General features: G+C 58.3%; 1 protein-coding gene across 3 annotated transcripts in view; it reads left to right on the top strand.

Moving 5' to 3' along the window:
- The window catches only part of FIBCD1 (fibrinogen C domain containing 1), a 33061-nt gene extending 18605 nt beyond the window's left edge, over positions 1–14456 (top strand). For all 3 annotated transcript variants that reach the window (XM_074331188.1, XM_074331189.1, XM_019728863.2), the window contains 3 exons: positions 5408–5504; positions 9857–10036; positions 10597–14456. In XM_074331188.1, the coding sequence (XP_074187289.1) occupies positions 5408–5504; positions 9857–10036; positions 10597–10856 (537 nt within the window). In that variant the 3' untranslated portion in view covers positions 10857–14456. The remainder of the gene's footprint in view (positions 1–5407; positions 5505–9856; positions 10037–10596) is intronic.
- The last annotated feature ends 369 nt before the right edge of the window (positions 14457–14825 follow it).

Below are 14825 nucleotides of genomic sequence, written 5' to 3'. Positions count from 1 at the left end.
GCACTTGATAAATGGCAGCTCTGAGTGGTGTGTGCCAGGCACGACTGCCAAGCTGGGGAAGTGTGGCGGGGTGCCAGGCCCGGGGGTACCATTTTCAGTCAAAAACAAGGTGGGCGCCCACTTCCTCCTGGGCTTGGCAGCTGCTTCTGAAGTGGAGGGAGGTGATATTAGTCAGACCTACTGTGTGCCGCCTGGTTTTCTCTTACTTCCTTGCATCTTTGCTGCGACCCTGCAGGTTAACAAAGGAGTAGCTGATGGGCCTTTTTATGGAGAGGAAAACTGAGGCTTGGAAGGGTCCGAGACCCATCCAAGGTCACACGGCCTGTGAAAGGCAGAGCCAGGGCTTGAACTCAGCTTGGCCTTTTCTGGAACCTGTGCTCTTGCTGGCAAGACCAGGTTCCCTCTGGGGCTGCTGCCCAGAGGTGTCCAGACAGGTTTTAAGGAGCAACTGCCTCCCAGGAAAGCAGGCAGAGCCTCCCGAGGGGCCGCCTTTGAAGGGCTGCATCCGCTCACACATTCAAGTTCTTTGTTCTCTAGAAACAAGAGTCTGCCTCTGCCACAGTGCTCCCCCCACCCACAATCAGAGGCTGGTGGCTGCCACAGCGACACAGCTAACACCAGCCTGCGGGTCACTGGTCTCCACAGTGGCTTCATCAGAGTCCGGGAAAAATCCCAGATGGTGCTTCCTGAGGACTCTTCTTAGACGGCAGAGACACCCTCTCTGCATCTCATAGGGTTTGGACCCACCCAGTCCCCAAATCTTGGGCCTCAGCAACTCTGATCACCTGCCAAGACCCCCCTCAATCAACAGTTCAGCTGAGCACCTCCTCCAGGAGGCCCTCCTGGACCACCTTCCCAAACCCAGTGATGGCTCATCCTCCTCTGAGCTCCCAGCAAATGTAACAACAATCCTTACCATTAAGGAATTCTGTGTGTCAACGAGCACATGTAGCTCTCACCGAATCCTTGGGAGCCGGGGCTGTTATACTCCTCATTTTACAGATGAGGAAACGTAGGCAGAAAGATCGAAGGAATGTGCTTCGTTGGGAGCTGCTCTGCCCTGCGACTGCTGGCTTGTGCGTCCATGTTTTCTGGGGCTGTGAGCTTTCTGAGAGCCAGAGTCACTGCTGCGAGCCCCGGGGCACCACATGGGGCCTAGGGCAGCAGCCCTTTCATTTTGCAGAAGACAGATGCCAAGACTTAAATGGTCACACAGCCCATTGGCTGCCATCGAATAGCACTTGGGTGTCCTGGGTGCCAGCCCAGGACACTTCTTGGGGCTGGACTGGCTCAACTATGGTGAGAGCCAGGTGGGCTCATGGGCTGGAGGAGCAACGTCCACCCCCCTCAGCCACAGGGCACTGCTCAGTCTGTATTTGTGCACTGGCAGCTCCCCCTCTTCTGGCCCCAGCACCCCAGTCTAGAGGCAGCCCACTCTGCAGAGGTCACCCCTTAGACTAAGGTCACATCTTAGTCTTCTCATCTGTTAATTGGGAGCATGAAGCCCTCCCTCCGGGCCGTGGTGGCCTCAAGGGCTGTGGCTGTCCTTGAAGGCACTGGCCGGTGCTGGGGTGACCACCGAGCCAGGCTCTGGCGCTCAGGACGCTAACTCTGTACTCTTGGCACCATAGCAAAGAAGGAGCAGGTCGGATGGGGCCTGTGTGAGGAAGGGGCCCTCGTGGGAACCGGACTTCTGGAGCGCGAGACAGACCCCTGGGGCCCGTCTGACAAACGGGACAACAACTACTCTACCTCCCGCCGTCCACCCGACTGCGGTCCTCTTTCCTTTGAAACGGCCCAGCGCCATCTGCAGAAGCATGTGGGCCCTGGCTCCGCTGGCACATCCGCCCTCAGCGGTACTTGGAAGACGCACCGGGCAGCTGGCTTTTCAGAATCTGCACCAAGGAAACGAGCTCTGTCTGTCTTCCCACTCATGGCAGCTGCCCAGGAGGCCAGGGTGGCCAGTGTTTCTCCATCAATCTTTGCAGCCGGAACCCAACGGAGATGCCCCAGGAGCTGGACCAATGAATATTTTAGCCTCAGAATTAATAAGTAATTATTTTCTCTACCTTCCCCCCACTTTTTGCCTGAGAGGGATTCATGTTCTGTGCATGGGCAGAGGAAGAGAAGTGGACACATCGATCCTTCCCTCACGTCCCTCTCCGTAGCTGCCTGGCTGGCCGGTCCTTGCTCTGTATTCAAGGCCTCCGGCATGGTGATGTCCTGCCATCCAGCGTCCCTGAAGTCCAGCCGGTTTCCAGAAACCTGAGGCCACAGATGCAGTTTGCCCTGGAGCTTTGGAGTGAGAGAAAAGCTCCCCGCACACCTGGAACCTGGGAGGGCCAGCAGACGACCTGCGGCCGCCCGGCGAGAGCACGCCTCCAAGTAGCCTGCAGCTTACACGTTGTAATCAGCTTCAGGGTGAGGCTGGGTCCCGAGTCTGAGACCCTAGCTGTGCACTCGGTCACTCGGTGTGAGAAGCAAGGGATAAGGACAGCCCGTGGCCGTGGCCGTGGCCGTGGTCGGCAGCATCAGCACCAGCCCTCACACTGCAGGGCGTGATCCGCAGGCAGGAGGAGAAATCAATGTACTGGGCTGTGATCAGCATTCGTTTTTAAGTTGAAGAGAGTGGAACGGAACAGAAGAGGATAGAAAATACTAGCGCTCATCCGTCTCAGCGACAGGTGTCATGTCAGGGCCTTCTGTTTCAGATAGAAACACCTGTGAGTGTGTGTCACCTCGTAAGTGGCACTTTCCTGAGTCAACGCGTCTACAGCCGCTTCTGCAAAGCCACTTTATGGAGGTATCTCGGCCCCTTGAAGATGGGTCGAAATTCATCACCACTCAGGGTAAAGGGCCCACATTGGTAAACAACTGCTGTGGTTTCTAAGTTGGTGTCACCTCAAACCACTTGGTCGGGAACCTGACTGAAGTGTCCTTTTGCAAGTGGAGGAGAAAGGTCGGGAGGCCCCGTGGCCCCAGACACACACTCACCCCCACTGATCTATACCCAGCTGCTCGGGAGGGCACAGGCCTGTGACTGGCACCCAGCCCGGGAGGGCAGTAGGAAAGAGGGGCTGAGGACAGTGGGCTCAGAGGTCAGCTCGTGGCACGAGAAGCCCAGCAAGGAGGCAGGCGGTGCAGCCCAGGCAGTGGATGCCCTGGTCTGTGGCAAAGGCTGGCAGACGCAGGTGTGGATGTGGGTGGTAGGACGGTGGCCTCCAGGTGCCCAGCCTGGCCTTCGGCTGAGGGCATGAGGTGTGGGTCAGACCACCCACTCTGCTGCCCACGACTGCCTGACCCCTGGCTGGTGTGCAGGCTTCTGGCTGCGGTAATGAGGAGGGGCCCAGGGGGCATAGAACCCGGGCCCGGGGGGCGTGAGGAGGGCTCTGAGCAGCTGCTGTTCTTGCCGCTCTGCCTGCCTGTCCCCACGTCTGGGCTTCACACCCCGCCTGTGCCTAGAAGCCTGGCACCCGCACTTTCTACTTCCTGTGCTACTAATAGGACAAACAATAATGATGACAATCATAATACCAGCCGCCATGCCATTGACTCCTTGCTGAGGTCCTGGGAGGCAGGCTTCTCAGGAGGTGAGGAAAGTGAGGCCCAGAGGGGCAGGGTCTTTCCCAGGCCACATGACGGGCACATGTGGGGCCTGCACGCTGTCCTTCCTCCTGGGCCACCCTGGAGCCCCTCCCCTCAGATCAGTCCTGCTTCCTGCCGAGGGTGGGCCCCCTGAGCCCAGGCCTCACCCCTGTTCCTCTGCCCAAAGGGCCCTGATAGAGGACCCTGACTCAGTTTCCCCAGCTGGCACCTGGCACAGAGGTGCTCATGGAGCATTTGAATGAATGCAAGGAGCCTGGGCAGGCCTCTGGGACAGCTCAGGGAGGAGAGGTGCAGGACCCAGGTCTGGAAGAAGAGGTGGTGCAGCCGGGCAGGGCAGGGAGGAGAGGAGACCAGTGGCCGGGCCTGCGTCTAGATGCCACCTCCAGTTGGCATTTACTGAGCGCTGACTGTGTGCTGGGCCCTGAGCCTCTTCTCGGTGGATGGCGACAGCCTGTGGAGCAGGCGCTGTTACGACCTCCATTCTACAGAGGAGAAAACTGAAGCTCAGGGGGGTGGACTAACTCAGGCGCTCTGGAGCCCGGGTCCTAAGCGCTGCCCACCCCACCCCCTTCCCCGGCTCCCTCCCTCCAGCAGAAACAGGCTGCCTTCTCCGGGGAGAGCGGGAGGCCTGAGCTTCTGCCGGGATTAGGCCTTTCCGCAGGCGTGCTCAGGGTCACAATGGGACTGCCATCGATACCTCTCACACCACTCAGATTTTATGAGCCTGATCGAATTTCCTTGGGCCCTTCTGATGACTCTCACATTTCAGGGCTGGCCCAGGTTTCAGGTCGTGGAGCAAGAAAAAGGGGGTGTCACCTCCCTCCCACTGCCTGAGGCAGAGCTGCCCAAACACTGGGACCAACCGGTCCCCAGGGACAGACGCGGAGCACCGAGGGGCAGACCCATACCCGCGCAGTTCCAGGCGACTGAAATCAGGCTGCTTAGTAATGAAACTGGCAGCTCGCTGGTGTCGCAGCCAAACTTCTAACACCTCGGATGGACATGGGTCGGCAGTGAGGGGTGCTGCCTGGGCGAATGAGGAGGAAAAGCCTGTTAAACAGAAAGAGGTGGAAGTGGGGGCACACGGAAACAGGACCGTCAGCGGATCTTGTGAATACTCAGGGCCGCTTGGTCTGGACCAGCGCGTGGTACTTATTTCAAAGCAATTTAACCGATGGGACTCCCGACTCCCAAACCAGGAATGTTATTAAATGAGGAACAGAGTCCGCTCTGCCGCTCATTGGCACCCGGGTCACACCCCAGCCGGTTGCGGACTCCCCAACCTCCCCTGAGAGGTGCTGGGGCTCTGCTTTCCCAAGCCCCCACTGATCCTCTGCCGGGGCTTTTTTATGGGGGGTGGTGGCTGGTGGAGGCAGTTTGAGAGGGAGCTTTGGAGACAAAGCGCACGCGTGTGTGTACGTGTGTGTGGTCTTGGTTTTTAAAAACTTGAAAATGGGTTTTTGGTTTTGTTTTGACCTTGGAAAGATATCAGGACCCTTACCCACCCCTTGTATTTGACTAGTGGGGAAACTGAGGACCAAGCAGGGATGGGACCAGTCCAGGGTCCCACTGCCAGGCAGAGGTGGGCCTGGAAGCTGGGTTTCCTCCACCTGCCCCAGTGACTGTGAGTCCTTCTTGAGGGGATGTACTGGGGGTGTGGGGGCATTTGGTCAGTCCCACCTCAGCTGCTGAGGGAAAGGGGAGGCCAGTGGGCAGGGGAGGGGTGCACAGGGGGACCAGCGTGGGGGCTGGAGACCTGGGGTGCTTGGCGCCAGCTCTCCATCCTCATCTCCCTTCGCAGGTGTTTCAGCGCAGGGAGGACGGCTCCGTGAACTTCTTCCGAGGCTGGGAGGCCTACCGGGACGGCTTCGGCAAGCTCACGGGGGAGCACTGGTTAGGTGAGAGGCCCTGCCGCCCGCAGGGGTGGCCTGCTCTCCCCCTGTGCACCCCAGACGGGGCGCTGGGGGAGAGGGCCCTTCCCAGATGGATGCATGTCTGTCTGTGTCTCCCATGCCCGAGTCAGCTCAGGTGCTGCATCAAAAGGGGATCAGTACATTCAGAGTGAATGAGGTCCAGGGGCAGGTAGATACAGGAAGCACAGCCATTGTGAGGGTCCCGTGGACACGTGGGCTTTTCCTGTCCAGGATGCCCTGGCACCTGGTCACTGTCCTGAGTCCAGGGAGCTGTGGGAGGTGCAGGGCTTAGTTCCATGTACCAGGAGGGCCAGGACAACCTCAAAACCGCCCTGCCCGCAGAGGTCAGCGGTGCTGTGCTCGGGACACAGAGGCACCACTTCTCGGCGGTCCCAGCGCTGGCACAGTCCGTGCCTGGAGCACAGTGAGGGCTCAAAGAGCTCGGATCCATATTAGTGTTATTACTATTATTCACATACTGTTTCTCTTCAAATTCACTCAGTACTTTAAATTGTGAATGTCTTACATAATTTCATTCTAAAGAATAACATTCATGAAAACCACAGATCTGAGGTTCTATGTGTTTGGGAGGAAGTTGTGGTTTGAGGTGAAATTTGGGATTTTTTTGAGAGAGAATTCACAGTTTAAAGTGCACAATTTGGTGATTGTTTAGCCTGTTCACAGAATTATGCCATCATCGCCACTATCCAATTCCAGAACATTTTCTACACCGCCAACTAGAAACCCTGTACCGCTATGAGCAGGCACCCCCATTTATAGTTTAACATATGCTAAACTAGACACGCTGTGTTGGAAAGACACACTCCAGCATTTGAATGACCTTGCACGCCCCTCGGCCCACCTGTCCCACTTCAGCTTCCCTGGGCACGGATATCTGGGAGTGTCCCCCAGTGCGGTTGGGAGCAGCGGGCAGGAGGGAGAGGGGGTGCGAGCAAAGGTGTGACTTGTGGAGAGCACCAAGCCGAGGGCTGAGCGCCAAGGTCTGAGCGCCAAGGTCTGGGCTCCAGGTGGGGGTCGGGAGGGTCCCAGGTCTGAAAGGACTTTCGGTGGAGCCCTTGGGAGGAGGGGAGGCTTGGTCCTGGGCCAGGGGCTAGGTGTGTGCCCACTCCCCTGGGTGTGCAGAGGCAACTGGCTGGTGATTTAAGCTGTCATTTGCTTACTATCCATCTCCCTGACCTAGGACGCATGAGGGAAGGACCCTCTCTGCTCTGACCTCTGCTGCGTCCTTGGCACTGGCCGCAGGAGAGGCCAGACACCCGTGTGGACTTGACGACCCAGCCCCTGCTTACTGCCACCTCCTGTGTGTGCAGCCCGTTTTACATACTTCAGCCTGGGAAGCTAGTGCTGCTGTTGTCCTCCCCTTTTTATGGATGAGGAAACTGAGGCTCAGAAAGGGCGGTCACGTGGTGCAAGTGACACAAGTCACAGGCGTGCGTGCGTGCGTGTGTGTGTGTTGCAGTTGGGGAGCCTGGGGAGGATTCACGTGCTGGAGCCCCACCAAGCTTTGAACTGAGTGAATGAAAGCAGAGGCAGGATAGGGGTCGGGGGAGAGAAGCTTCTAGGTGGGACGACCCTTCTCCTGTGCCCCCATCCAGGTGGGTGTGTAAAGATAGGGAGAAGGCAGCTGGGTGGGGACCCTGTTCCCGCATCACCACCCACCCCCTTGGAGCAGCGTTGGAGCCTCCACCTCTCCAGGCATCTTAATTGAAATCTATCAGCAGCAATGGAAGGTTCGGGAGGAAATATTTAAGCAGAGCCTTGATTAGCTCCTGGCAGACACAGAGCCCTGAGTAGAATGTCAACTTGAGCCCAGCCCACTACTTCCCGGAGCTGTTCCCTCCCTCCGCTTTGCCACATTCCCCTGTCACCTTCTCATCAGTGTTTTGTCTTTTCCTATTGAGTTATGGGAGCTCTTTATATATTAAGGTTATTGATCTTTGTCAGATACACATGATACATATTTACTGCCAGTCTATCTTTCAGCTTTTTTTTTTGGTAAAATTATTGCTTATTTACTAGAAATTTAAATTTTTTATGCAGTCAATTCTGCCAGCCTTTTCCTTCTTATCTTCTGGGTTCCAGGCCGTGTTTTCCCCTCCCAGTTTTATGAAAATGTCTCTTATTTTTTAATGCTTTTTTTCAGTGTTATGTGTTAGGTTCAGATCTTTAATCCATCTGGGAGTCCACTGGGTAACGATATGAGGTTTGGGGTCTAAGTGTCTTTTCTCTCCATTTTAATCTGCTGGCTCCTTCCTTCTCAAGCGCTGTGATTTGAACTGTGATGGATGATGGGGTGAGATCTCAGCTAACCAGCCGCGGGCCTGGGGAAGTGGGGGTCGTGAGTATCCTGGCAGATCAAGGGCTGGAGACGCACACAAAGCGAAGACGGAGGGAGAGAGAGGGAAGTAGGGAGGTGGCATTCATGGGAAGAAGGGTGAGCTGAATCCAAGGGGAACCAGAGGACCCCCAGCATCCCCGCCGCGCCCCTCCCTTGGCGCACACTGCCCAGGGGCCCCTCGTGGGCACGGGGACGGCCCATCAGGATCACAGGGAGACTTGGCCCAAAGGAATGCTGTGCTAATGGTGGGCCTTTGGGCATCAGCCATCATCCAGTGGTGGGGAAAGGAATCTTCCAGCATCCCCCCTGGGCTGGCCTCCCTCTTGCCCTTTTCCGGGATCAGATTGTTTGCCTAGGGCAAGAACTGAGTCAGAGCAAGGAGTTTGGGCAAATCTGCCTGGGTTCAAATCCCAGCTCTGCCACTTACCATCTGTAAGTTGGGCCAGTTACTTAACCTCCCTGTGCCTCATTTTCTCACTTATAAAATAGCGATAACAAGAGTGCCTGCCTCACTGGATCGTGACAGCAGCAGCAAACACCTGGGTAATATGTGCAGCGGGCGGGCACTGCTCTAAGAGCTGCACAGGGATTCTTGCATTAAATTGGACTCATTCGAATGACATGGGGTCCATTAACCCACGTGAGGCGCTCAGAGCAGTGCCTGGCATCTGTAAGCGCCATCCAGGGTGTTTGTCGTCACTGCTGCCCGCTGCCTGCCCTTCAGAGTTTGTGAAGCCCTCTGGCCCCTCTGTCATGCGGGGTGGCCTGTGGGTCTCATCTCCCACTCCCCACATAAGAACGCAGGACATGGTGAGGCCAAAAAGGAACACCCACGGAGCCATAGATAGGGGAGTCATACCACTATAGTATCGCTGGCGGCTGGTTTGGAGACACAGGAAGCAAGAGCCACACCACCCGTAACCTGCCGTCCATTTCTCTCTGCCAACCAACCTCACTCGCTAGCTGCAATCCGCTGTGCTAACTGCAATCTGCTCTTGCTAGCTCAGCCACCATCTTCTTGCTACCCCCCATTTCCCGCTAGCACAGCCACAGCAGTTACATTAGTGGCCAATGGCTCACTGGTTACAGCTGACGGCCAACTAGCCACAGCTGATGGCCATCCAATCACAGTTGATGGCCATTTACTACCTGAGCCAGCACCTTTCTATGTGAGGGCGAGAGCCTGGAAACTGCCCTCCTGGCTCTGTCCCCACACCCTCACATCAGCGCCCTGAGTCCCAATCCACAGGTGTGCAAGCTGGGCCCAGACAGGGCAGAGGCTTGCTCTGAAACTCCAGTTAGGGAGTGGAGACCCTGCAGGGAGACGAGAGCCGTATGCTCTCACAGCCTGATCCTGGGTGAGGAAGACGTGGGTGCAGGGACATGCTGGGCCTGGATCATGGGGCCAAGGCCCCCCACCTGGATGGGGAAGGGCTGAACATCAGTATGCACACGCTGACCCACCCGGTGGGGGAGGTGTGGGGGGAGCACAGGAAAGGCAGGCAGGAGGGAGAGACTGAAAGTCACTCAATGCTGATAACTTGGAAGGCGTTTAATTAAATGGCCTCTTCATCAAGAGGTAATCAGAACGGCAGGGAAGCACCTTGAGTGAGTGTGTGTGTGTGTGTGGGGGGGTATCAGGGGGAGAGGGAGGCCTGGCGTGAGACCCCAGGATGGGCACAGCAGAGCCGAGGAGAGGAGAGAGAAAGAGAGACGGAGGGAGAGAGGTGGGTTGGGTGTTGTGAGGGTGGCTGGGGCGTGAGGGGTCCAGAGCCAGGCCCTGGAGGCAGATACCACCTTCTGCCTCTCGCCCATTTATTGAGCACCTGTTGTGTACTGAGCCCCACCTCATATACTTGGGGTTGTTGTCCCTTTCTGTCACCAACCATATGAGCTTAGCTCTTACTTCTCCCTATTTCTGTCTGTGGGGTCACCTTCTAAGTCCCCCAACTTCTCCTGCATTCTCTCCCCCATCCAGGGCTCAAAAGGCTCCACGCGCTGACCACGCAGACGGCCTATGAGCTGCATGTGGACCTGGAGGACTTTGACAACGGCACGGCCTACGCCCACTACGCGAGCTTTGGCGTGGGCTTGTTCTCCGTGGACCCCGAAGAGGACGGGTACCCGCTCACGGTGGCCGATTACTCAGGCACTGCAGGTAGGGCTCCAGGCTGCAGCGGGAGGGAGGGGGGCAGCCCAGCAGTTTCCCCACCTGGGAGGGCAAAGGCCCTGCCAGGTCAAGAGCTCTGCCCTCGGGTTAGGATCAAGGCTTCTCCCTTCCCATCCAAGTCCCACCTGGTCCTCACCCCAGCAATGGAGTGTCCCCCAATTTTGCATATGAGCTAAGTGAACCCAGAGCCAGGAAAGGAGACACCTAGGGTTTGGGATGTCCTGAGCCTCTAAAGTGTGGTGGCTGAACCCCTCTGGGCTGGGCTTCTCTTCTTAGGCAGAGGCAAGAAAGCAAGGAAAGGGAGCATAGAACAAGCTTGGGAGAGGGAGAGAAACTGCCGAGACCCAGGGACAGCCCCCGGGTCCCGAGGTGGCACCGCGCGGGAGCATGCGAGCTGCACGGACACTATGGGTGTGTTGGGGCAGGTGTGTGTGCACCAGCATGTACACGTGGGGGGCACTGTGCACGTGCGCACACCCACGCGTAGCTGTGCTCACACGCCTGCGCCTGTGTCCCGAGTACACACCTGTGTGTGCGCGCCTGCGCAGGGGACTCCCTCCTGAAGCACAGCGGCATGAGGTTCACCACCAAGGACCGCGACAGCGACCACTCGGAGAACAACTGCGCCGCCTTCTACCGCGGCGCCTGGTGGTACCGCAACTGCCACACGTCCAACCTCAACGGGCAGTACCTGCGTGGCGCGCACGCCTCCTACGCCGACGGAATCGAGTGGTCCTCCTGGACCGGCTGGCAGTACTCGCTCAAGTTCTCCGAGATGAAGATCAGGCCGGTCCGTGAGGACCGCTAGACCGGCCCCGCCCACCCTCCGGCCTGCCCCACCCCCACCCTGTCTCCATCCCTCACCCCACCACGCTCCCGCTCGTTTGTCTGCCTGCCCGCACCTGGCTGACCCGCTCTTGCTCTTGCGTTGGGGAGGGCCAGGCCAAGCCTGACACTAAGCCCCCTGGGCAGGCGAAGTCACACCTCACCGTCACACTGTTTCCACCCCCCAATTTGCCTCTGACTGGGGGCGGGGCAGACTTGACCCAGAATTCTACCTGCCCAGTCTTTGGCTCCTAGGCCGGCTGCCTTCTGGCCAGGAGTCTGCCACGCACCCCCCGCGGCCTCTCCACTTTGCCAATCCAAACACCCAGCGTTATGGGGCACAGAGAAGGAGAGACAGCACCCCTGGAACCCTTCCAGCAAAGGGAATGTTTGCATCTTCCCGAGTCTGGTCTGAGACCAACCTCCTCGGGCCTCCCAATTCCCCTCCCTCGTTTCCATGGTGCGTGGAGATCCCACCTCTACCCTAAGACCCTAGTGAGCTGCTGGTGTGAAGGCTGCCGGGAGCCATGAGGTCCCACCACGTCCCCAGGCTAGGCTGTGGCTCAGCTGCCAGTGGGGAGTCATGCCCCAAGGTGGCCAAGGCTGGTTCCTAGAGTCCCCCACCCATTAAACCCCATGTTCCCGCAGTGCCCTTGGCTGTTGTGCCCAGCCTCCTGCTTTCCTGGGGCAGCCAGAGCCCCTCCCCACCCCATTCTCCTGCTTGCTGGTGCAGACCCTGCACCACCGGTCTGGGCCCAGCCAGTGAGGACTTCTTGATTTTCTGGGCAGTGGTGAGGCTGGTACCAGCCTCACCACCAATTTCCAGGCCCCCCAGGAGCAGACCTGGAGGGTGGAGGCTGGACCTGGAAGGGTTTGGCGGCTATTACCCCATCTGCTCAGAGACTGCCCCCTGCTGGTAATTATGGGTACTGCCACCTCTGGGGGGGGAGGGGGAGGGACGCCTTACTGGGCAAATACTGTTAACTGAGGCTACAGCCAGGCACTGAGACATTTTCTCACTGAATCCTCCCAATGCCCAATATACCATCGTTGCACCCCGCCCCCCCCAACAAGAACCACAGGTTCCCAAGATCAGCGACCAGGAAGGGCAGGGCTGGGACCCCTGACCTTAACCTCTTGCTGAACAAACTAGGGGCTGATGTATTTGCTGTCAGAACCAAGCGTAGGGCTGTTTTTCCAAGTTCCCACTTGAGGGGACCTGATTGGGTGGGGCGGTTTTGAGGGCCGAGAAGTCAGCCTGGGGAGCTGCCCAGAGGGGGCGCATCCCACCTCCTCACGCAGGACGCCCTCACAGAACACCTGGAGGCAGGTACATGGGGTGTGTGGGGCCCAGCTCTCCCCCACTCCCACTGGAGTTTGTGCTTCAATGACAATAAATCAGTTAGCCAGGGCAGCAGGAAAGGCCCAGAGTGCCACTGACTCACCCTGCAACCTGGCTGGGCCCCTTCCTGTCGCTCCACCTGGTTGTCGGCGGTCAGCAAAGGTTTGCTGGACATCTGCCGTGGGCCAGGGCCTGCCCTGGCTGCCGGACAAGACCAAGTCCCTGTCCTCTTGGCACTCAGCTCAAAGCAGAGATGGGCAAGACACAGGTGCTTACAGCCCAGTGTGACACAGGCAGCCCAGGTGCAGGCAAGCCTGGGGGCAGTGGGCGCAGGGACGTTAAGATGACCAGACAGGACTTGAAGGGGGGACCCTTGCTGACCTCCTTTCCCATCCTTTAGAAACCAAGAGAGCCAGCCCACCTGGGCCACTGGGACCCCCAGCCAAGGAACAGAGCCTGGGTGGGACCCTCACTCCTCATCCCGGGGAGTCCCCCTCTCCCCCACCAGTCCCAGGCTGGAGCTGGCTTCTGCTGCCAGCTCTGCAGTGCCAGCCACTGTTTAGAAAGTGCCAAGCTCTTTCTGATGTGTCATCAAACAAACTCCTGGTGAGTGTGATGCTAATGGATTCACAGCTGTGTGTGTGTGTGTCAGGATGCCCCTGCCAGGGCTTGGCGGAGGAACAGACGTGCCACAGCCTGGGCCTGGCAGGCGGATGGCTGAGGGTGCTTTCAGGGGCCGATGGTCAGCGTCTGGCCGGCCTGGAGACACCCATTTCTTCCTGCTTGAGTGCATCAGCCCAGGCCTGGCACCACTAGAGGGACGTGGCTGAACCAAACACTGGCTGGAAGGGCACAAAGCCCCCCATGCTGGGGACACAAGGCCAGTGTGCCCCCCTGCCCAAAGGGCACCTCTTCAAAGGTGCTGAGCACAGGTGGCCCTGCACACCGACTCTGGGCCAGGAGGCTACAAGGCAGGCCCGGAGCCGGCCTCAAAAAGCCCACACAGTGCTGCCAGATGGCAGTGACCACAGGAAAAAGGGGTGCTGGGAGAACCAGGGGAGAGGGGCAGCTCCAATGAAACCTAAGCGATGACAGACGTGTGCAAAGGTCACCTGGGACCATAGTCACTGCACCCGAACCCTGACCCATGGGCCCGATTTGATGGTTTGATGGTGGGGTGCCTGTGGCCCTGCCATCCATGTCACCTGTCCAAGCCCCTCCCCAGTTCCTTCCTCTTTTGATGAGAGGAGCCAGCAGGGGAGCTCAATACTGGTCTCTACTGGGATCGTAAGGTAGTGCGCTTAGCCCCCCCCCCCCCCACTTCTGAAAGGTCCTCTCCAGGTAGGTTCTGTGGAATCAACCAGGGGCCTCAGTCCTTGCCCCCCAAACTTTGGGTACATCTCTGAGTTAAACCAGAGGTTGGCCACCTGAGTTCCCCGAGTCCAGCGGACCAATGGACCTGGGTTTCCACCCTGATGGCCTCAGCTCAGTCAGCGGGAGATAAGGACAGAGCTGTGAGCAATGCTCAGATTGCATTGTCCCTCCACAGCTGCATGTAAATAGGTTTTATGTTTATCTTGGGGCAGAAGCAATATCATCAGTGCCCGCCTCTTCCTGGTCCCCTCACCCCCACCCTTTCACCCACACAGGCCTCTGGCTGGCTTGGCTGGGGCTGGAACCCCAGAAGTCGGGAGCCCTGTCACCCAGGGTTTGGAGGATTAGTGAGGACTGTCAACAGGAACTGCCCGCTGCCTCCACTATACAGGAGGCGAGGGAGGAAGGGGAGCGCCGTGTCTGCCGAGGGACATGCGAGAGGCCTGTGGTCAGCTGCAGTCTCTGTCCTGTCCATGTACGGAGCAACATGCTGGCAGAGGGACACTTCGGTGGATGTACTGAACCCAGAAAAAAGACCACTGGGCTTGGTCCAAATGGCCAGGGCCTCCCCAAGGCCTGTTTCTACAATGCTTGCAGCGAGAGGGCTGTCCCCAAACTGAGAGGGCCAAGCAGCTGGCAGGACTGTAAACAGAGAGGACGGAGGTTGGACCTGGGTGGGAGGGACGCCTCCTACGGTGCCTGATTGCACACAAGGCTGGGGGGTGTGGGGGTGTGCACGGGGCCGCTGAGGGCCAGCACAGCTTCCACGGACAAAGCACGGCGTGCGAGGGGCGCCAGTCTGGGCCGTGTGCACTTCATGTCGTGTGTGTGTGTCCCTGTCTCCAATAAAGTCTCATGGTGACCTGGCTCAGGCCTCCACCCAAACCCCGATTGGCACCCACACTGGAGCCACACCCAGGTGCCAGGACTGCCTCCGGCATGATTCCCCCAATTTCCCAGGTGGCGCTGGGCCCAAGGTCCTTTGGCAGAGCAGTGACCTCCCAAATGATCTGCGCCTGGGGGCTGGGCTTTGGGGGAATGAACCTGTGAATCACATCAGGGTCCCCGGGGACAAACTGTCCCTGTGGGTCCCTTAGGGCTGGGGGGGTCGAGCGTCTTTATGAACAATAGCCCTACTGGCTGTTTATAAAACCAATTTGAGGCTGAAGGGCAAAGCACTCCCCGGGCTCATTTAATGAAATCCAGTATTTATCGAGTCCCTGCGTCAAAGGCCCC

Source organism: Rhinolophus sinicus, linkage group LG04 (genome assembly GCF_036562045.2).
Source record: "Rhinolophus sinicus isolate RSC01 linkage group LG04, ASM3656204v1, whole genome shotgun sequence".
NCBI classification, from domain to species: Eukaryota; Metazoa; Chordata; class Mammalia; order Chiroptera; family Rhinolophidae; genus Rhinolophus; species Rhinolophus sinicus.
Note: the sequence above shows the minus strand (reverse complement) of the source record. Positions and strands in the feature narration are given on the sequence as shown.